Genomic DNA, 24,755 nt, shown 5'->3' with positions numbered 1-24,755 from the left:
ACGAAGGTGTGCATTCGAGACGTAAACTGTGCGTTAGGTTTCATCAAGAATATTTGTACTTTGATATGTAAACTTTGTCAGCCCAGTTTCAAAGTTTCTTACAAATGACAAAGGATGTACTCGATGGCCTGTCAGTACATGCATAAAGATTTTTTATTATGACAAAACAGGCTTCAGCTGAGCCACAGTGTCACACTATATTCATAATAAGAATTAAGTATAATTAATTCATTCAGGATAAATAATAATAATAATCAATTAAATAATTGTGATCTTGGAAGCATGCTTGGAGCCAAGTTGTTGAGTCCATTTAAAGCTGTGCTTTTGTTTATAACAATAAATAGATATTAATCTGATACAGGCCTATACACCAGATTTTAATTTTTGTCTATGGAGTAGGAGTAAGAACAGGTGGCCTTATCGTCAAAGACAAAAGCAAGCATAGTAAAAGCACTGAGTTATTTTAAATATTTCAATTACACCCATGATGAAATGCTCCAACACCTGATGGCAAAAATAAGCAGTGAATCATGCAGAAAACTCATGCAACCCCTTCCCACATAGTGAGCTATTTTAAGGGGGTATGGTCACAAAAGAAAATCTGAATCTACAATTATCATTATGAAACATTTAGGCTGACTTTGTTTTTTTTTGAGATGGTGCTCAGAAAGGTCTACTGAAGATATGGGGGGTAACTGGTTGAAACTGGTGGGTCTGTCCGTGAAAAAGGCTTTGGAGGTCCATTAAAGTTGCCATGGCGATAAATCATTTGAATCAAAGCGCTTTCCGTTAAAACGAGCAGCTCCACAAGAACATCACAGAACGCACGTGTCTTCTAAAGTCACAGCATTTGTCCCCGTTTATGCGTTTTTCTTTTTCGCAGCTCGTGTGTGGTTTCTCCTCCTCCAGCAGCAGCAGCAGCAGGGCGGGGATCGCTCCATCGGGTCTTATAGCAGGAGCGCGGCGAGAGCACGAGCAGCAGTAGTTTCCTAACCAGCGCGAGCTTCCCGCGAACGGCGCAAGTTTACCGCGAACACAAGTTTACCCGCGCGCCTGCTTTCGGATCGTATCCTCGCCTGGCGCTCTTTTTGCCTGAAAGAAAAACAAGTGTTTGAATCAAAGGTGGAAACGTTTCATCTCAAAGAAGGTGAGACGTCATTATTTTAATTGCATTGTCGTTTTCATTGTTGTTTTAAAAGGTCACGTGACGTGATTTAAATAATTTACTGTAGATTTTTATATGAAGTATTACTGACAGGCATACTTAACTAAAATGTCTGTCAATATAAAAAAAAAGAACGACAATATTGTGTTTATATTTAGTTTAATCTATTTTATTTATTTTGTTTTGCTTTTTTAAATGCTTTACTCACTGAGCTTTTCATATACTAGCACTTTTATATACGTTGTTATTTATTATTGTACTCGTTCATATCTTTATAGTCTATGTTTAAGCTTACTTAGGCTACAGTTATTGCTTGTTCAGTTATTGCGCTTCTTCGAGCTGTCTGTATGAATTAAGTTTCATCGCTTTTAAGTGCGCTGAAATTAGTAAAAGAAGCCTGCATATAGTTGGAATGTAAGTTTCTGTCTTCGTTTGCACCGTAAATGATATTTTAGCACTGCGTTGTTTATCATCAGTGGCCTGGGTCATTGTTCTTCAGGCCAGCAGAGGACAGCACATGTCAAATGTGATGTGTCCAACAAGGAAGATACTAGATAGGCAACATGTAGGTACATAAATATACAATATTAAACATATATCAGAAAAATCAATCAATCGATCACTTGAGTTACTGTGAAGGTATAAGTCGCATTTGATAATAAATGGATCTAATTGACTGGGGAAACAATACAATATAGTTAAAGATTCTTAATAAACTCATTCTTAACAACCTTGAGATCCTTCAGTTGACTTGAATAGCAATTGAATAGCATCTGGAGGACTTCTAAAAACTTGTTACTCATTGCAAAAAGAAAAAGACATCATGTTTAATGTACTTTATGAATGAAGCCAAAGCCATCGATGGCACGTCGCTAGATGTTCTGAAACATAACATGAGGTGAAAAAATGGAGGTCTGAGAGGTTAAGATAGTTTAAAAAGCAACACAAAGTCTTTTTTCGTAAGATAAAATTGGAAACGTTGAAATTCTGGATGTGTTTTTATTGGTAACACAGATAAGTCATTTGATCAAACAGTGCACGGGCGGTTCAAACATCTGGGGTGAAATTGCTGCTGTTTTTGGACGGGGAGATCTGGGAAAGCTGGTAAGATTTGTAATGTTCACACTCCAGAAGAGGCACAGTGTGTACCGCTGGACACGTCTTCATTTAACCTGAGTCCACAGTTTAATCTGCTCTTAGCCAAGAGCTTGCAAAAGATAGGAATTAAATGCTGATTCGTATCGAGAAAAAAAATCTATATTGTAAAAAGCACTGTAAATAAATGTGACCTGACCTGACAGACTAGTATCAGCAAATTAAATGTAAAGATCAGTTTTTGTTTAGATAACCAGCTTTTATAGAGCCTTTCCCACAAGATGTGGCAAATTAAATTAAGTTTTATGAAATCAGCTTACAGGGTAAAATTAGGAAAGAAGCCGATTGAGTATAGTTGAATATAACACATACATATAAGTTTAAAAAGGAGATTACTTTTTTTACCTTTTTTTTTACTTAGTTTCATCTGAGGTAGGTTTAATTAATGTAGGATATTATGATTTTAACTTAGCATTTCATGCTTTAGATAACATTTAAAATTTTCTTCTCATGTATTTACAACATGAAAAAAAATTATAATTATATTATTATTTATGTTATATTTTTCTATCCTTTTTTTCTATAGTAGCATAAGAAATCTACGTCAGTTCAAAAGATGTGCAGCCACATGAAATATACTTATAACGTTCATTAATACTGTCAGGAATCGTATCAATAGTAAACACATTAACACGTGAAATCAGTTCTCGCCGAAATGATCAGGCTGTTCTGGAAAGACATTTACATTTTAGGTGGCAGGGACAGATGTACTGTGTTGCTAAACAAAGAAGCAAAGTTTAAGTTTAAAACGGCTCACTTTATCTTAGTACTGCTCAGGAGAGTTATTGAATGCAGAAGAATTTCTTTTAGCGGATAGATTTTAACACTGACGTCCACAAATCATCATAGATGATATATTGACAGTGACCTCAAACTCAGAGCCATTGAGTTTGCTTACAGACAAAAATGTCAAGCTTTGTACAGCTGCTTTTGCAAATTAGCAAAAGAATGTTGATCTTGTCGTATCTCGTCTCTGGCCCATCTCCCCGGTGTGTGCAAGTCTTCGTGCTTAATGGACGAGTGTCACTGAGCTATTGAGTGGATGTGAACTCTCGACTGGCAGCTGAAAGCATCGGGGACTTCACTGCAGCGCACGCAAACTATGTTGGCACACTTTTAGTATTACTCCCATAATCCTGAGAGTGTGGGATTAAATTGGTTTTATAATATGTCATTGCAAATCATTGTCTTTCCTAGTTTTGCTTTTCAAAAAAACAAAACTGCATTTTCAATGGAGCCGAACCGCGTGGAAGAAAAATGATGCAAGGGGATTAAATACCATTAAGTCGGGTTATAAAGCGGTGGAGCACAAAGCAGACGGGTTAGGTGTGAGTAATGCTGCCTAATTCAAGACTGCTGCCATTAAAGTGCATTAGCAGCTCAGTGTTTTCTGTTACAGTTACACTCTGTATACTTTCTGCTTTCAATGCCTTTTCCAAAAGAGAAAAAAAGAGTAAAAAAATATCTTGTAAAATATATGGAAAAAATATGTAAGGTATGGTTGTCAGAAATGAAAGTGTATATATAGTATAAAAAGTATATGTATATGTATGTATGTGTATATATATACTGTATATATATGTATATGTAATGTATATGTGTATATATATATATATATATATATATATATATATATATATATATATATATATATATATATATATACATATATACAGTATATATATACACATATGTATATATGTGTGTGTATATATATATATATATATATATATATATATATATATATATATATATATATATATATATATATATATATATATATATATACACTCACATATATATATATGTATGTATGTATGTACGACTTCTATTAATACTGTTATTGACAAAGGTTTGTTTTGATGCAGAGGATTTGTTTGTCTGCAGAGGATTATAGCAAGACAGTGACTGTATACTGTAATATTTATACAATACTATCAATACTCAACTTTTTCTTGCATTTGCCGTTCGGTCTTTGACAGCATGACAGTTCAAATAAGGGCCGGAATATATTGAGTGTCAAACCAGTCATGATTTACGTCTCATCTACTCACCATCAGCTGGGATCTGATGCTTGGGGAGGTCATGTCCTTCAGAATTCAGAGTAACATAGATCACATCAATTTTATAATAAAACAGCAGTGATCTGAAAGTGAAAAATGACTTTGAATACAAATTAAGTTCTGTCAAAACGCACTATAAATAACTGATGCATGGTCATTTATATGTACATATGAAATGTTGATCAAGAGTTATGAAGGACAGACTTCAAGGCTATTGCAACTTAATTGTTTTCTGAGCATTTTAAGCATGTCACGTACTGATTATTTTTAATAGCCTTTTTGAAAATTAAGAATTTTAGTGGTTGCTTATCAATGTGATTCAGAAATCAGCTATAGAATAACTTAATTCTTATAAATATATGCAGCCTTTTACTGCCCGCTCTGTATTTTTATTAAAACAGACTGCATGTCCCTCAGTAACAAGATTTGCCGTAAATGTATTTGCCAGCTTTTTTTCCCACTGGCAGCATTCAAATGCAATTATTTTTTAAGCTTTAAGTGTTTTTAAGCTTTAAACCGTCATTTAATTTTCTGCATTTTCAGATTTATCCTTGCTGAAATTGCTGGACTGTGCCACCAATGTAGTCGTATGTGTCTTTTATAGAAAAAACACTCTTCTCTCATCTCAAAGATTAGTCAAAGTGAAGGTGAAAATGGCAGTAAATTCATATTGAGTTTAACCTTATATTATACCCGCCTTCTGCCATTTAGAAACACTTTATCAGACTGATGTGAAATATAGAGAAGAAATTTCTGTCTACATGATTCCATAAGACATTTCACGTCTGACATTAAAACTAAATAATTCAATAAAAACATCTGTCACTTGCTGTCACATCCTAACCCTACTTGAACTTGAGCTTTTACACCTCATTGCTCCCGTCAAGTCTTAGCACACACGGATATCTCAACAAAGAGTACATTCACATTCAAAATATTTGTTTTTTCTTCAGAAAATGCTCATAATACTTTGATAAAATAAGCATGAAAAAGTAATCGGCGATTGCATTCCTTTAAGGAGGACTGAAAAAGGCTCACTAATCCATGTGCCTTAACATTTTGTATGTCATATCCTTTATGTCACACTTGTTTATCTGCATATGTGACCTCGCCTAAAGCTTTCCAGTCAGGAGCATGCTTTCCACACAGATTAAAGATGTTAACCAAGCACAGATTCTCCTCCAGTACTCTTAAGTGACATCATACATAATGTAAATGCGATAAGAAGATTTTGACTACAATTTTAATGATTCATAACCTCCCCATTTTACACATGCAAAACACACACAACTAGTTGGTTAGATAATAGACTAGGACTTTTCTAGACTTTTCTCTTTTCTAGAATCACTGCCATATCTCTTAAAGACAAAACTGATATTCTTTATTTTCTCTTTTTCCTCAGAAAGATGGCGTTGAAGCTACTGGACCCAAACTCTACCGTGTCACCTCCGTTCTTCTCCGCTGTGGAGAACGGCCACAACGTTTCAGTGAACCATACCTCCTCTCATCCTCATCCGTATCCAGACGTCACCTACGTGGACTTCTATCTGCACGAGCCCTTGGTGTCCGCTATCTTCATTGTATCCTACCTCCTCATCTTTATTGTGTGCATGGTGGGAAACGGAGTGGTGTGCTTCATTGTGCTAAGGAGCAAGAACATGCGTACGGTCACCAATCTCTTCATTCTCAACCTGGCCATCAGTGACCTGTTGGTTGGCATCTTCTGCATGCCTACAACGTTGGTGGACAACATCATCACAGGTAAAGCCGTTCTTGTTATTGTAATTAAATGTTTCCTGTGTTTTTATATTAGGTCAAAGAAATCGTATCAAAATTACAGTTAAATATAAATATTAATTACATAAATATATATACATTAAGTATTATTTTGCATGTATTTTGTACGATATATGGCCACCTACTAAGTGGGTACTTACAATTGCTTTGATAATTGTACTATTGTAGTTCATATTTAAATGTGTATTATACACTTCTATATATAGATACTGTAAGTATTCATAACCCGAAACCTTTATCGATCTTTTGTTTCAAATAAGTGGTTTGGAGCTAGTTTCAAACATTCCACTCATTTTCTCCACTGCATTTTCACAGTTTTGACCAGCAGGTTTCATCAGCCTGTGGCGTTTCAAGTGCTTTAAAACAGTGCATCATAGTTCAAAGCAAACGGTTCAATTCATTCAGTTTCAAAAAGCTTTGTTTCTCCCATCACTATTCACAAAGCTACACTGGGATATTACACTACACTCTTTAACAAGAAAAATTAAAAAATCCACAATCCCCAGTCTACACAGCATCACACTCTTTCTTGACCCAAGCTAATCTCACACACACTCACCTCTAAACAAACAATCATTCCAACATTTAGGTTTGTGTAATATCCCATTATTGTCATCTTGGCATTGCTGGTCTAATACAAATACCAAATGGCAGGCAATGACTTTGAAGGCCACACTGCAATTTCTCAATAAAGATATCAACAAAGACAAAGCCAGCCAAAGTCAAGCTGCATCATCCCCAGGGTTGCCACTAGCCTAAATGCCAATAAAAAGTAAAACCTAGCCCACTAACCTTCCAAATATATCGTACCTAAAATCAATTTATAGTGTTATATAGTGTTTATACTGTTTTTTTGTTGTTGTTTTTGGTTCCATACGGGTGCCACTCTCTCTATCATGGGTAAAATCTAAAATATTTCAGTACAAACCTTTCGCTTAAATCTAATTTATGCAATATATCAAACATTTGGCTCACAGGGAAAAAAATGTTACCTGCGGCAACAGTTTGAATGTAACCCAATTCCACAGGAAAAGCATGGACTTAGCAACCACGTTCTGATATAAACCGTAGGGAATGTATCAGATCAAATTTAAAGAAGAGAGCTTTCATTCTGAGAACTAGATGCACTTAACTTTTGTAAGAGGGTGAGAGCAAAACAACACATTCCCATGATGCTTCGCAATGGGAACAGCCAATAAGATTTATTTCCTAAGGCAATTTATGTCAAGCCTATTTATACGGTGCATGATTGCAAACTACCTCAGGTGGGAAATTATGCCATGCACCCACTATTATAGTTTTCATCAGCAAAATACTTTGCGTTTACGTGTGCAGTATAGTGCAGTCGAGTCCTGTATGGGTTTTGTGTGGTAAACCCACTCCACGGTATTTATTTGAACACCTAACCTGTTAACCTGTTAAAGCAGCACTAATTTAATTCTGTACCCAATATGACCTGATTGACATAAACGCTGTGACCCGAACCGCACCAGCATTAAATCTACCACCTCCCTCATTCAGGTAGACAAATATGATTATCTTGACTTGTAACACGTGCAAAAACAGAGAAACAGAAAATGTGCATTCATTGTGTAAGCAAAATCTACCCGTACAGGCTATTTTTGAACAACTGTGCATAAATCATACCATAGGCTATATAGACGCCCTGAAGCCTTTTCAACAGATTTACCCTGCATTTATATGCTGTTGCCTTGTATCAGAAGTGCATACAGTCAGTGACCCCTGGTCCACTTAGCAGCATGAAAAATACAAAGTTTATACAAATCTTTTTATATAGACCTACAGAAAGTGAACAAACAGTGATTCTTTTTATAATCAAGCTGTCAATCAATTCTGTTGCAGTCTGAATGGCGACAGTACTCAGTATTGTAAATCGTGTTATAAATAGAAACCTCTGAGAGTCTTCAGATTACAGAGCATATAAACAAATAAGCATTGAATGCAGCTGCCTATCCAATTTCAGATTTAGTCGAAATACAGTAATCTTGGCTGTCGGAGCCACAGTCCGCCCATGCCTGTTGATTCCTTATTTTATTCCAACCCAGGCTCACTGGAAAAACATGCCTTTGCATACGTTTCTGCAAGCCTGCAATTATGTACCTTATCGGACGTTTCGCAGCAGTTTCAAAGTGAAATGTCCAGAAAGTGGTGCAGTTTTATTACAGTTATTACAGTCGCCTATTGTAGCAGTTTTATTATGCTGGTTAAGCATAACAAAACTCATACACATGAAGCTATATATGAAGCTATATTGAAAAAAGGTATCAGTTTTCAAATTGTGAAGAATGTTAAAATGGTTTTGAAATCTTAACATTACATTCTGCATGACATTCTGTAAACCATTCATTTGTTTGGAAGGAATAAAAGTCGTTTTACTGCGTAGTGTTCATTTTAACTGGAAAGTGCAGGGATTCGTATGTGTAGGTACGTTTTTTTTTTCATTCCTGGAGAAATGTATGTAGAGGCACGTTTTACCGATGAGCCTGTTTTATTCTGTCCGTTACATGACATTAACTTTTCATTAAAGGCAGACAAATATGGTAACACCACGCAGCAGATTTTGCGGATAGCTGCTTACGAAAGTCACTTGATGCACATTTAATTTATCAGTATTTCAAGAAGATGAATGCTCAGGCATTATAGTACTAATCATAAAAGAAGGTGTAGGCAATTTGTAGGCAATCAAATGAATTTCACTGAACAAGCTCACCCTGAAACACTGAAATTGGCCCATTCCTCTACATCACAGTGATGGCTGTTAAACTGAGCAGGTTTCCCCTCCCTGAAAGTTGTATGTTTTGTACAGAAAGTAATGGCATTTTTTCTATTGGCTGCATCTTTCTGTCTTTCATCTGGTTACCATGCAATCATTACAAATTTAAAGCTTACCATGTGCTTATTCATCAGAGAATCTGCAATCACAATCACTACGGAGCTCACAGAGCTGTCATGAATCCTAGTTCTTCTAACTAATCCTGGCAGCGGGATGTGTTCCCCTGGAGCTTAACAAGCTCCCAGTCGGTAAACGGGAGGAACGGTCTCATTGTGATAAGCAAGTGAATGCAAAAGTGAAGCGAAGAAATTATGCGGTATGCTGCAAATACAGTACCAGAAAAGATTTATGTTGATCATTTTAAAAGAATGAGAAAACATCTAAGGGATGTTGAGCCTTTGATGTTTTCTGCACAATAGAAAAAACTGTAAATGTTAAGAGAACTAAAATAAGTTTCACAATTCTAAAAATGTCGATGCTTCACTGTGTGCATATGTATTGTACATTTGGTTTCGTGCCTAAAATTCAATTGTAGAAAATATACCAGTTAAAAAAGAATTGCTACATACTACTTCCCAGCATTTGATACAAAGAATGACCTACATCCTCTCAGACACATTGGTTGATTCAACAGAACAGAAGGTGCATGACATTTACATTTATTTAGCAGATCTTTTTGCAGAGTGATGTACAAAATGCTTTAGCATCACAAGTCTGTTGGGATTAGCAGACGGAAAGCATACAATCTGGAACACACTACTGTGTAAATACATAAACCAATGGCAATTCTTTTTCACAGATAGTGAAACAGAGAGAATTAATAAATAATTTGAGCCTTATCATTGTCTGAATGATGAGCCGTGAGAACTGACATTTGCAACATTGATAAAACGGCAGATAAAAATGTATGTATCAAAAGATAAACACTGTGGAAAAAGGAATCGTGCAACATGAACTGCACAGAACCAGAAATGCAACGCCAAGTGAAAAAATGCAGACCGGGCTTTCAAATGCTTGGGGAACTATGAGTTCAAAGCACACATTATTCAGAGTTGCATGTCCTCCAGATATCTAGATATCCAGATTTTAGCTACCTGAGAAAACATGATTTGTCTCTAGAAGATCTCCTACTACATGGTAGACCCCTTGAAATTTCAGAATTGCAAGCATCAAGCATAGAACCACACTCAGATATATCGAAAGATGCAGATACGAATGGCCATAAACGATTAAAGTGGGCTGCACAGATTTTCATATAATGACTGTTGACGGTTAAAGAGCTATTTTGTCTAAATAAAAAAAAAAAACACTTAAAAAAGTGCATTTGTTTTATATGCTACACTGTAAAAAACATTTTTTAGTTGAGTCAACTTAAAATGTTTAGTTGCTTAATGTTAATTTAAGTGACAACTAAAATATTTTAGAATATGAATAAAATATGAAATGTTTGTTTTTTAAGATACTGCAAACATACACAGAAGTAAACAATACAGGCATACCAATAATGGTAACACTTTATTTTGATGGTCCCGTTTGAGCATTCTGTTGACAGTAACTTTGCACCTACCTGTCAACAAACTCTCATTAGAGTATTGGTAGACTGTCTGCCTAATATCTTCTGACTCTTTATTGTGATAATGTGTCAACAGACATAAGTAACTTTGCAAGTAAGTGTCAACTTATTCTATCCCTTGTTCTTATGATATCCCTACCCCCACTCTACCACTGCTCTACTAACATTCTAGTGAGTGTAGGCTTATAGCCAAGAGAATGTGTTAAAAGGACCATTAAAATAAAGTAAAACGCTAATGATAACTAATTTGGTAGCTCTTGTGCTTGTCCTGACAGGTAACTAGCATCCAAAAATTGTCTTATGGTTCCAAACACACACTTCCTACCCTGGGTACATTTACCTGTCACATAGCAACACAAACCAAAAAACTTTTTATGTGATACCTGGTGACAACCGCTACCAAACAGCCAAGGAACCCGAATCTCATTAAAAACTCCCCACCAACAAGACAGCAGCAGATGAGCTCCCTTAAGAAGCTTTAGGTCAACATGACATAAATCTTGATGTACAAACAACATTTCACCCTCACCAGAGGTGTTTTCCACCTAAGGCCTTGCATGTAACACTTCCGTGCAACTGGCTCTGCACATCTCACTTTTAAAGCTGAGACAAAGCAAGACTAAGTGTTGACATGGAAGGAACGTCACCTTAAGAGTTTTTGATACTATTTGATGGTGTATATAAAGCCATGTAGATTTAAGTCTTAATGCATATAACTGTCCAGCCGAATGTCTGCTTGAGTACAGCAAAAAAAAAAAAACGTTACCCTGTGGTTTTATCAGCTTTCTTTTGTTTTTTCATCTTCAAAAACTGTATAGACATTCACCAACGCTGTATATTGCGAAGTAACATGTTATAATTAATGTGATCTATAATTATTTTTTTTATTTAAATAGATTCTATATCAAAAATGATGTATTTATTAGATTCATTATGCATTTAAAATGTAATGACTTAATGAAATGTTTTGGACATTTTTCACCTCTATTGAGTTTGCTGGTATTTCGTGTTTTAGTTCACATAATAGTTTACCTTAACCCCCGAGCTCATGATCCTATTGCAATTTGTTTACAGCCAATGTTAGCAGAGCTCTTTTTGATGGTGGAAAATGATACTCTCAATATTGCTATTGTGTGGAGATGTGAAAACACTTTCACCTCTACATCTATGGCAATCCATTTATATAACTCATAAACCCATCAGACTCATCTGAACAATCAGTAGCAAACAGGTTTCAGGCCATCTGCTTGAACTGAGTGTTTTTGTTCGTAAATACAGAAAAGGGTCAGAAAATCTATGTGATATTGTCTTTCACTCCAGCCTATTTCTGCGCCCTCAGTCTTCTGTGAATTGAACAACATGTAGCCTGGACTCTTGAATCTAAATAGTCCAATATCTTCAAAAGTGTTTTTCTCAAGTTTTTGATGCAACACCATCCAGTGAGATCGCTCAGGTCGTCCAACCAGAGATTATTAGTTGTCCCAAAGCTTTGCAATAGTGTTTCTGCTTTTAAATTACATCTCAAAAATCTCTTTTCGTTATTTCATTTGCTGTGTTGTATGCCTTTTATGTATGTTTATATATTTTTTATCCTATCTTGTTGTAGTTTTATTGTTTGTATGGTCTCGATTTGCCTATTTTGCAGTAATTGTTCTGAACCTGAGACCTGTTCTAAACTGACCTTCACCTTTTCACCCAATTACACAAGCTTATGTAGCTTGATGACTGACATGAACAGATCCTCTGCTGGCTCATGAATCACATCAGACTATTGCAAAGACCCTCTTAAGAAAGACAGATATAAATAGCAGATAAGAAAGAAAGTAATAGCAGATGCGGACACAAGGACAGATAAACATTTGTAAGGTCCACCATGCAATCTAGAAATCTGCAGAATATGCTGTATCATGAAGCAAATACAAAGGTATAAAATAAATGAATTTATGCTCTCCAAGGAATGGCCTTCGCCCTCAATTCAGCTCTAATACATAAATTCACATGCTAATCTCATGAGCAACAAAGTTTTAAAATCTTGAGATAAACCTGCACCTCCAAAAAAAAATGTCCCTAACTCTGTATTGCAGTCAGAATAGAGGATCAATTTTATTCATTAAAACTTGGGTCATATGTAATCTATGGAACATCTTATACTGAGTCTCTCTAAGCCTGCTGCAAGTAAAACTGGATGTAATAACTTTCATAGCTTCCTGCCAGTCATCATCTATGTAAACATTACACAGGTCTTCCTCCCGTTTAAGAGCCACTGTGTTCAGGAGACCAGAGCCATTTGTGTATAAAAAAAGAATAAAATCTAGAAATAAAATGAGCAGCATTAGTTGTGTTGAGGAGTGAACTCTCCAAACTATTAAAGAAGTGCTAAAGAATCCGGCACTTTTTTGCTCTGAGAGATACAAAATGCCAAATTTGCAGATAACCAAAGTTGTGTTGATTTGGAAGATCAAACTTCTGCTGTACTTGTTGGAAGGACATTAGAGAGCCATCCTGAACAAGTCTCGTAGTACATAGTCTCATAGAGACATAAGCCTATACCAGGAGAAAAATACTGATTTAAATGAATTGGATTTAACATAAATATAGTTTCACCTTTCCCATCTATCGCCAAAGTTTAATAGAAGTATAAAGTATTGAATTTTTCCTCACTGTCTCGTTATACTTATAGGGACAAGCAAACAGGCCAATCCAATCCAACAGTGTCCAATCTTCTCTTTAAAAAGGCAGTGTACCAAAATTGGCCTCAAAAATGCAGTTTGAAAAAGCCCCTGTTTTCTGTCACACTTGCGGCGTTGTGTTTTTGCAGAGCTCACATACATATCCGTTGATTTCTTGAATGTGATGACCAATCAGAAGATCAGAATCCACTCACTGCTCAAAGTGCTGGAGTTTTGTCCAGTGTTAAGTTCTGCATTTTTGTGAATCTTCTGAAAATATAGGCACGATGTACTGTAAAAAAAGCGATTGATTGTGCAGTATAGAGCTTCACTGATTATAAAGTACTGAGAACACTTTGAACTTAACTGAGTGACAGCTTTTTAGTGATTTTTAGCGCTCTTTGTACGCTTTCTAGGCTGTAGTCAATTCAGAATCTAAATACGTACATTGACAGATTCAACTATTAATCCAAGATTGACACTGTCCTTGTGTAGCTTTTACTGCAGTTTTTACTTCTGCTGACTGAGTGAAAAGGTGGGGGCTAATTTGAACATTCATAGATCCAATTACACTCAATGGGGTAAGGGTGTAGTCATATTGAAGCCATTTTTAGTCACAAAATGTTTATTTTCATGGTAAAAAAGCATTTAAAATGTTTATTTTGATGATCAAAGATTTAGGAGAAAACACTACAGGGGTTGGTATGATGGCTCAGTTGCAAAATAAATTGCTGTTGTGGTTGGTTGGTCAACATATGTTCAATAATAAAACAAACTAATAAAATAAATAATTGGCTCATCAAGTAATTTATTAAATATTAACTCTCACAGAGTAGCTTACTTAGACACTTTTTGACAGTAAACGGTTCAGTACGTTTGCGCTAGTTGGATTTACCACTGTAAGATGACAGGATTTTGGCTCCAGGCGAATGGATCTACTGAAGTTCATGCAGTCTTCAGACAAAGCACTTTACAGAGCTGAAAACAGCAGCTGTGCATCTTTCTAAAAGAACAGTTGGCAGTGCTACAAAAATCCCCTGCTGAGTTAGTGTTACACAACAAACATCCCAACCTTCCTGACAGTAAAGGTCTAAAGTGTATAATACAGACCTACAGTAGACCTACAAAAAATCAAACCATATGCTGAATGCCACCAAAATTCATCTCAGGCTGAAAATTGAGTATTTAACAGATAGACAAAGCTTACAATCAATCAATCATTTTTTAATTTATATAGCACTTTTAACAATACAGATTGTAACTAAGCATTGAACAGTATAAAATAGTAGAATACAACGATAGGGATGTATAATGATGGAATTTAACAATTTGTTATTAAATCGCTAGAATTATTAAAAAGACAGCGGCATGGAACCAAAATCACATCCATACAGAATGGGGAAAACACCCAGCACTTAATTTCCAGTTTAATTCTAAAAGCAGCTATGTCAGATTGTGTTGTGGTCTGAGATGAACATCATCTCTTGGTGCTGATCCACCATCTGATCTGGATACAAACTGAGAAACAGAATAAGAAGGAAACAGACTAATATTACCGTAGATGCCATTCTTTTTATGATGTAATGAGTACATCATGTTTTCCCGGATTCAGCTGATCTAATTAATATAGCCTAACAATCCTTTAACGGATTTGAATAATAGAAGAGTATTAGTGTGTTATATGGAGGCTAGGTTAAAAAGATGTGTCTTTAATCTAGATTTAAACTGACAAAGTGTGTCTGCTTCCAGAACAGTGTTAGGGAGATTGTTCTAGAGTTTGGGTGCTAAATAGGAAGAGGATCTGTCGCCTGCAGTAGATTTTGATATTCTAGGTATTATCAAATGGACAGAGTTTTGAGAACTAGGCGGACGTGCAGGACTATAATGTGATAAGAGCTCGCTGAAATATTGAGGAGCTAAACTATTCAGAGCTTTATAATAATTAACAAGATTTTCAAATATATCCAATGTTTGATAGGGAACCAAAGCAGTGTTGACAGAACCGGGCTAATATGGTCATACTTTTTTGAGATGGAAAAACGCAGTTTTACAGATGCTAGAAACAATATGTGGTCAGATAAATAGGATTTGAACCATGCTAAGGCACTTCCACTAATGAGAACATAGTTTTCTAGTCAATGTTGTGATCAATAGTGTCTAACGCTGTGCTAAGTTCTAATAGCGCTAATAACAAGATACAACCATGATAACAGCAGGTCATTTGTAACTCTAATGAGAGCAGTCTCAGTACTATGGTACGGTCTGAATCCTGAATGAAAATCCTTGCAGATACCATTTTTCTCTAAGAATGCATATAGTTGTAAGGATACTGCCCTTTCTAGTATCTTTGACAGAAAAGGGATATTCGAGATTGGTCTAAAAATGTACTAATTCTTTGGGGTCAAGATGTACTTTCTTAATGAGAGGCTTAACTACAGCCAGTTTGAAGGTTTTGGGGACATATCCTAATTACAATGATGAATTAATAATGGTCAAGACGGGACCTATGACTTCTGGAAGCAAATCTTTTGATAGTTTAGATGGAATAGGGTCTAACATACATGTTGCTGGTTTAGATGATTTAACAAGTTTGTACAAGTTAGTCTTCATTCCCACCTCATCAAAATCCCTAAACTTGAGCTTTGCAACAATCCTTTGTAACCATGTTGCAGTACAACCAAGATAACCGATTCAGAAAATTGACATCCTCCATTGTGTCTGACAATGCAGAAAAAGTTTTTTTTTCAAAGCCTTTTGCTCCCATTAATACTTGTTGGATGTTTATTTATAAATGTTAACATTGTGATCTCTTTTAGACTTGACATTAGACTATGTAGACTACAGAATAATTGACTTTATATCGTTTTCATTGGTGTTGTGCAGCAGAGGGACACTGTAAATAACATACCACTTAAATGCATTATAGATTCACATTTTTTATAATTGAGCAACTCACAAGAGTGGGATTATTTACACCAAAAGCACAATCACAAAAAGTTCATATTGTTTTGGACGTTGTTTTGGATATTCTTTCTTCAGTATGTTTTGATATGCCAACATAATCTGTTCCAAATGAAGCCACAGCAGAATCAAGTGTTTTTGACTGAATCAAGGCTGTGTTCCAATCTACCCTAACTAGCCTGTAACATGAACATGCCAGCATGACATAATAATAGCTGTGGGATATTTCCTTCACTGACTATTATCCTTATAAGAATCAGAAGTGACACATGTTCCCATCTCCATTATGATTAAAATCTTTTGCTCCGTTCTCTGTCTATATATTTGCTGGCTCATTAATTTTTTGGTTAGCCGTCTTGCTGTATCTTACTGTCTTCCTGTCTTTTTTCAGACTCATTTTCTCTCACACCATCTATAACTCTTTGCTGGTCACATCATTATTCATACCCATACGTCGACCAGCTGCTGCACAATATCTCCAAATATAATCAGCCTCTTAAAAGGATCTTCTGGGTTTACTCTCACACGAGGTGAACAAAAACAATAGGTCCCCAAGTGACTGAGCTTTGTTCTTCTCATCAGTCTTCTCTATAATCCTCTCTCTATAAACCACTCAACGCACAAAAAGTGCCAGCTACACTTCCTAAGCTAAAAAGAGTCAAGGGACTTTGTTAAAGTGGTGTCAATAACTGAAAAAGAGAGTAAATGATAAAGAAAACCAAGTGGGAGAGAGAGAGAGAGAAAAGGAGAGATCCATCCACATTGGGAAGTCTGTCTGTCAAGTTGCATTAACTGTAAATCAAACTGAGATTACGAATGCAAACAATGGACTCATGGATTTAAACAATCTGCTTTTCTTCTGCAGGCTGGCCTTTTGGTAGTTTGGTGTGTAAGCTGAGCGGGATGGTGCAGGGAATATCTGTGTCTGCATCGGTCTTCACACTAGTGGCCATTGCTGTTGACAGGTGGGCTAAAAAAAATAAATCTATTTGTAGTTAAGTGTTAACTATAAAACTAGTTAAAACTATACATAGATTTATAAAATTATACATAGATTTTTTGTGTTTTATGTACACTACCGCTCAATTTTTGGGATCTGTAAGATTTTTAAATATTTTTAAAAGATGCTGCATTTATTTGACCAAAATATCCCTACTGTTTTTTTACCCCAAACTTTTGAATGGTAGTGTACATTTAAAATTTATATGTAATAAATGGATTATCTTCACATGTACATTGAACCTAGTCTCATGAAACTATGTACCACATATTTTCTGCAGCACAGTTTTGACATAAGCTGCAAGTTTCAAAGCAGTTTCATAGAGAAATGTCCACTGAATGGAGATACAACCCGTGAACCCTGGCACATTTTATTATATTGATATAGGTACATATTGCTGTGTTTTTCTTATGTTGCTTCAGGTATTGTGGAATTCAAATATCCTGTAAAAGTTGATAAAAGTTAATTCTCTGTCGTGTTGGAAAATGCTCTGCTCCAAACTCAAGCTAAACCCACCCAATAGTGTTAACAAATGCAAAACTGATATAAAATCGCATTTTTTCATGCAACTGTGCCACTTTGACTAATGTATACGCAGATTTTAACGGTTTTGTTCACTTCAAGTTTTCAGATTCTCAAGCATATTTAAAATTGTTTTGAACTCATAAAATAATATTTTTGAAGTAATTGTGCAAACATTATGCTTTATTAATCAAAACTCTGTAAATTTGTGTGAAAAGGCCTCTAGTATTAATTTCTTTAGGAGACTGCAGTAATATGTACTTATTGATATGTATTTCGCTTCTCACGAATGCCCCAGATACATTTTTACCATGAGACCAGGTAGTTATTGTACATTTTTCCTTAAAACGCTTTCTTGAAACACATTTTTTCTGTTTCTGTCTGCTGTTTTCTGTCACCCGTCTCTTCTCCTCTCTCATTTTAATGTCGTTCCTCACACTCTCTTCCTTGTTTTATATTAATGTGTCAGATTCCGCTGCATTGTCTATCCCTTCAAACAGAAGCTCACTATCTCCACCTCCACCCTCATCATCGTCATCATCTGGGTTCTGGCCATCTCCATCATGTGTCCGTCTGGTGTCATGCTACAGGTCACCAAAGAGCACAGAGTCTCCATCTTGCTAAGCGACGGCAACACCACACAGCCCTTCTACTGGTGCCGTGAAAACTGGCCAAATCAGGAGATGCGCAAAATTTACACCACAGTACTCTTTGCTAACATTTATTTGGCACCTCTGACCCTGATTGTCATCATGTACGCCTGGATTGGAATCACGCTCTTCAAAACATCCATGCCTGTGCCCATAAGCCAAGTTGGGACCTCAGGCTCTGGTTCTAGCGTTGGGAAAAACGGCAGGTATGAAAGTCGTCAGCTGGTGTCCCGAAAAAAGAAGCGGGTCATTAAAATGCTGCTAGTGGTGGCCCTGCTCTTCATCCTGTCGTGGTTGCCGTTGTGGGCACTCATGATGCTGAGTGACTACGCAAGCCTGAGTGAGCGTCAGCATCGTATTATTAACATCTATTTTTATCCTCTAGCCCACTGGCTGGCGTTCTGTAACAGCAGCGTCAATCCCATAGTCTATGGGTTTTTCAATGAGAACTTTCGAAAGGGTTTCAAGGCAGCCTTTAAGCTTCAGCTCTGCTCAGCCCATTCAGGGAAAAGAAGGAACTACTCTCACCGTCTGCAGGGGAACGCTGTATTGCCTGCCAACTTGCCCCTGACCAAGGAGTCTGCACTGGAGGCCAGAGATCCGAGACCAGGACAGGTGCTCATCCAAGAGCTGGTGTCGGTGGGCAGTGGGAGGGGCCTAGGTGAAAGAAGCCAGTCATCGGGCAAGGAAAACGTGAAAGAACAGGATCTGATCATGGAAGATCTGGAGAAGGTTTGTGTGTGTGTTAGAGAATACTGTACATACTGTAAAGAATCCTCGAATATATATATATATATATATATATATATATATATATATATATATATATATATATATATATATATATATATATATGTGTATATATATATATATATATATTATATATTTCATCGAAAATCAAAATCAAGGTGCACTGAAGACCACTGCAATGGCTGCTTGGAAACAGATAAAAATGTAAAATTTTAGAACTTTAGAATATGGAACACTTATTCACTATTAACTATGACCTTTCCCTCACTAAATTCCTAATTGGCTGCTTATTGATGGTTAATAAAGTTAATACTCTACTAATATGGATGTAAATAAGCAGCCCTAGTGTAAATTGTTGTCAAAAATGTTAAACCTTACAGAAAAAATATTGGAATACTGATCTCATGAAACAACTTTGTACAACAGGATTTGTGCAGTGCCTGTTCCAAGCTCCACATCATTAAACTGGCAAATAAAAACAGCCCTGAGCAGTTTACCATTATAACAGATGCTTTAGTAAATAACCATTTTTTTTTTATTATTGCCAGCCAAGGCAATTTTACAGATGTTCTTCACTAAATTGTCAGTTTTCACCCTCCATCTCCTTTTGGCACTAGCAAATGTTTTTTTTTTAACAGATTCTGTCTATTTTTATTAAAGAAAGTTTCAGTGACACTGCATCCAACTTAATCTTCAGAAAACATTCGGGGGATTATAAATGGTATAAATGTAACTATTGTTTTTCTTTCTTTCTTCGCAGGTAATGTACGATCTATAGGTGCCCAGTCAAAGATACGGTGCACTCAGATGATGTGATGCTCACGAAAGGCTGATTTTTTTCCTTCTCTTTGACTGATTTACTGCTGGGAGGACACCATGAGTTCATCTTTCATCTCTTTTCATCTCTTTCATCTCCTAGGCAAGGATGTTTTCTGCCTTTTCTCTCACAAAATTTCTAATTTTATGACAATAATTGTGCCAGACAGGCAGACTGAGCTGGAGGGGTTAAAATCAGACGTTGGATGTGACGAACACAATGAAGGCCATTTTGTGGACTTAGCTTTGACCTAATAAGATGAGAAATTAAGTGACTAGCTGCCAAATTATGCCCCGTGTCATTTTTTGGATGTATTAGCTGATTGCATTCACCCTGTTTGACCAAGAAAAGCACCCTGAGGGTTGTCGAAAAATTACAAGGCAACAATATGGATATTTCCATGGAAATGGCCATGAATCTGACTGAAGTGCCTGAACAGGGGAAATCTGAGAATGCTTTCTGTTGCATCTCCCCTGTATCCAGATTTATAAATGACTGCATTTTGTTCAAATGGTCTGTTCAGTTTCATTTCGCGATTCGTTCACTAACCAACACTGAATGAATGTCAGCAGCAGAACTTGCTTGTTTACAGGGTGAATGTAGTAGGTCTTCATCTTCGCCTATTTAAATGAGGATCATCATGATTATGAATCTATATTAGCATAAAATAGCTTACTGTAACAGGAAGGGCATTTTGCCAGATTTTAGAAACACTCAACAGTTTGTGCCCTGACTTGGGGGACAGTGCCTGAGGACTTTTTCAGACTTTTGGATTTCTTGTAAATGAGCTGCTGAACAGAAGAGCCGTGCCTTAAAAATGGGGCATTAGGGGTCAGAAACAACTTAAACGTCTCCTGCATGGAATGAGACAAGAAACAAAATAAATGGCAGGTATCCAGACTGTTTTGCATCTGACATTTACGCATATCTCTCAGTTTCTCTTTTGACTCTACTATGAACATGAACCAAGGCTGATAGAAAGAAGGCTCACTTTTAAAATGTTATTTTGTTGTCTGTGTTTCTAATGTAAACCTGGCAGGTGTTCAATTCTTAAAGTGGTATACTTGAGGTGCACAATGTTTTGCTGCTACAGTGCCCCCTGTGAACTTTTACTTTTATTCATTTTCAGTTTGGCGATCATTTTTGGCTGCAGTTCAACATGCTTTGCGGTGATGTGCATGAAATGACTTATCAAGTGGGGGCACAGTCTGTTCAGAAAACGGTCATTAATGCAGGTTGGGGCGGGAAATTTGGTTTGACTAAAAATTTGATGTACTGTATGTTGTTTCTCTGAGAGCAGAGGACGAGCATAATGAAGTACGGTAAATTACAGCTACACCAGCAACTGATATTACATCATCAAATGTTGAAATTATGTAAGGAATAATTGTTATAATTTCGCCACTGCTTACTGCATAATGTGGGAGAGAGAGAGAGGAAATGGTAGAGAGAGAAATGACCTTGTTGAACTGTCTTACTGGTTGATGGTCAACATCAGCCTACTTTCATGTCAGTGTGTCGTGACGGTATAATTACGTCTTTAAAGTGACAGCGTATTTTTTGTTGAATGTTGGCACTGATAATGTTATCATGAACAAGACAGATACGATAACACAGAACATTATTTTAGGATACAGAGCATAGAGGACTGGAAAATTATACAGGGAGAAAAACTAAATATCTTTTAGTCTGTCTATATGTCTCCAACACTGGTGTAACTACAGCGTTTTACAAAAAAATCATTATCACCTCTGCACCAATAAAATCGGTGGCAAAATTATTGGCAAAATTATACATAGTATCTATTTAGTGTAACCGATTATTAATTCCTGAATAATGAATTATTTAATTTGCTTAGCCTCAAATACAGCTCTGATAGGGTAGGCTACTCTCAGAAAAAAGGTGCAAAACTTTTACTGGGCCAGCGCAGTACAAATAGGTTTTAATGTGTACTCTTTTTAGTGGTAAATAAGGTCTTGCACACTTACTTTATGTCGTGTGCACACTTTCAAGCTGCCAAGAACACGTGTGTTAGAACAGGTTCAGTATCTTTACGCACTTAAGTAACCATTTTAAAGTCGTAGGATAATTTTTTTTACCTTTTGTACCCATTCTTTCTGTTCAACACTTAAATTCCGAAAACCGCTATAATAAATAAAAAATAATATACAGTATATAAATTAATAATTGTAATTTTTTTTACATTTTACTTATAGTAAATTAACTTAGTTTATAGTTTAATGCGTTCTTTCAGAATAAGTAAAGATTGTTTAAAAAATGTCTAGAGTTTTCCAGTAAATTTAAAATTCTTTCTTTGTCTCATTAAAGATGCTTCGAAGAATATTTTAAAGAACCAACCATTTTGGTTACCACTGACTTACATAGATTGTATTTCCTTTTTAGACATTTTTCAAAATATGAACAGTTTCAGAAGAATGACGGTCATACACGTTTGGACTGACATTAAACATTGGACTGAGTAAATTATGAAAAAAAATGGGTGCAGTATCCTTTTAAAAATTGTATGCATTTATGCTATTTTAATACTAGAGCTCAATAATGGGCTTGTTATTTTAATCTTCTCTGTGTTCTCTTGGCAAGCCTTGATGACATTTATTGTAATGTGCTGACAATGTAAAATATACATGTTTGTGTGTTTGGGGAAAAAAGGGCTTCACTCGGTATCTGACTCCAGAGGCAGCACGGCGCTTTTAAGAGCACAGAGGTGCACAGGTGTCTTGATAATGTCAACAGCCCATGGCCTCTGATCTGAAACCAGTTCTTTTCCTTCCCTACTGAACTGGAAATTCTCATCTTTCAGCTCTTTTGAAGCTTATTTTCACTCGTCAAGTGGCGATGAAAGCCTCGTGAATGAAGTCAGTTGCAATTGTCTTTTCGCACCTTTTGGGGCACATCAGAATAAAACAGCGTATTGAACAAGAAAAAAACGTATTACCAACACAAGGTTACCACCGTCCATGTAATGCTTGCTACTGGTTATGTAAGCATAACAGTATTGAGTATTACACAGATATATTTGAGTTATTTAACATCTTTATACCCTTAATGGGTTATTTTCATCTGTTTGTGTATTATGGTCTCCAAACACACCCCTTCTGTTTTAACAGGAGTTTTCCTTTTAAATGTTCTGACAAGGCCGGGTTCATAGAAGCACTCCTTTCAAGAGGATTCAGTGAGCATTTAATGATAATGAAAACAGATGAAATGAAACCAGGCCGGTTGAAGAGTGAAAACATGTTCGACAGTGGTACTGAATTGTTGATTTTGTGCTGTATGGTAGTAATCACTGTGTTTGAGCACATTGCAATGGTCTTCGTATTTCCTTGGAATGTCAAGTCTATGAAGCAGCATGATGTCACATTTGAAGATTTTCTGGATGCACTTATTTTTGTAACTGTTTCGTAGATGTCCGCCATTGTTTGACAGCTGTGCAAACCTCAGATCAGAGGCTACGGTTCACTGAACACTCCTCGTTTGCATATTTATACAAAAACAGCTAAATAAGGGACTTTATCTTCACCTTTTGAGATTTGTATATTTGTCTATCATTACAAAAAAAAACTGCTCATCTCTGTCGTTGTTTAAATATAGATATTGGAATATGTGTAAATATATTGTTTTTGCCTTAGTAGCCTAAATATTAAGTAAAACGAACAAATAAAATATTGTGTATTCAGTGTGTTGATTGTGTGTGAGACATTTAACTTTTGAGGCAAGAATCTGGAGTTTGTGCCAGCCGTTGCAGTACAAAGGCATGTTCAGGTTAATGAGAAAGTTCAGAACCATCTACAACAAGAGAATGTAAAGAACAGGTGAAGAGGGTATTTGTGCACTGCTACAAACCCCCAAAAAAAAACTAAAAAAGTAGCTCAAAATAATTAGAAAAAAACACCACAAATTCGTCGTGCAAATAAATGTAATATATACCTGTGTAAAAAATTATATTTTAATAAACTGTAAACAAAAATATTTAAGTTGAGTTAATTTTATTACTTGGGCTTAGTTGAGTATAATCTGCAAAAAATATATTTTAAAAACATAAGTGAATGTTTTAAATGTTTAAAAATAAAAACTACTCAAGCCATGGCCGAGATCATTCTGCACGTGCACGCGACTTCGCGGGAGAAACAGCGCCGCCATCTTGTCAAGTTCACCTCTCAGGTAAGTCCAACTAAATAAATGCTTTCAAGTGTTTTATGGGTTGCATATCTGATTAAAGGTGGGTATAGGGAAGTGTATGTAAAGTTAAGGCGTCAGGTAACGTTAAATAAGTACGGCCCTGAATAAATATTAGTATTTAACCTGAATGTAAACGTACATTTAAAATGTGTAAATGTTTTTAACTTTTTTTTAAACTTATTTCTACACAAACGTACGACGTATATAAAAAAAAGCATCGAACTGTATGATATGAGGGAAATTCAAGTGAAGGGAATGTGGTCTTTCACGTTGTTTAACCCATAAAACACGTCGAAAGGTGTTGCTATAATGAATCCGAGCTACTTTTGGCGTGTTGTATTTGTTGTGTTTCCGTGGCGCGAATGGCTTATTCGTTTAACGTAAATAAGCCATTTACGTTAAATAAAATTTATGAAATATGAAGCTTGTTGAATCGCCAGCTGAATGGATTAAAAAATGGTCAAACTCAGCTTTTTAAATCTTGCTTGCGAGACACTGGTGGTGTGTCGACCACGTGCTTCATTCACTCTTAAAAATCTGTAAATATTGTTTTTGTATTGGTGACCTGTGTATGATGCGCTGAAATGCTGAAGTTGTTTCACTTATATGAGGAGGTCAGTTTTTGTTTAACATGAAAGT

General features: G+C 36.0%; 1 protein-coding gene across 1 annotated transcript; it reads left to right on the top strand.

The window, feature by feature from the left end:
* Positions 1-522: 522 nt before the first annotated feature.
* LOC122344928 (neuropeptide FF receptor 2) lies at positions 523-23,593 on the top strand. Its single transcript, XM_043238577.1, has 5 exons — positions 523-1,147; positions 5,786-6,144; positions 17,043-17,142; positions 18,169-19,081; positions 19,860-23,593. The coding sequence occupies exons 2-5, from the start codon at positions 5,790-5,792 to the stop codon at positions 19,875-19,877; spliced, it is 1,386 nt and encodes a 461-aa protein (XP_043094512.1). The 5' UTR covers positions 523-1,147; positions 5,786-5,789; the 3' UTR covers positions 19,878-23,593.
* The last annotated feature ends 1,162 nt before the right edge of the window (positions 23,594-24,755 follow it).

This window comes from Puntigrus tetrazona, chromosome 5 (assembly GCF_018831695.1).
Source record: "Puntigrus tetrazona isolate hp1 chromosome 5, ASM1883169v1, whole genome shotgun sequence".
Lineage (NCBI taxonomy): Eukaryota > Metazoa > Chordata > Actinopteri > Cypriniformes > Cyprinidae > Puntigrus > Puntigrus tetrazona.
The sequence above is the reverse complement of the archived record's forward strand: the minus strand, read 5'-3'. Positions and strand labels throughout refer to the sequence as shown.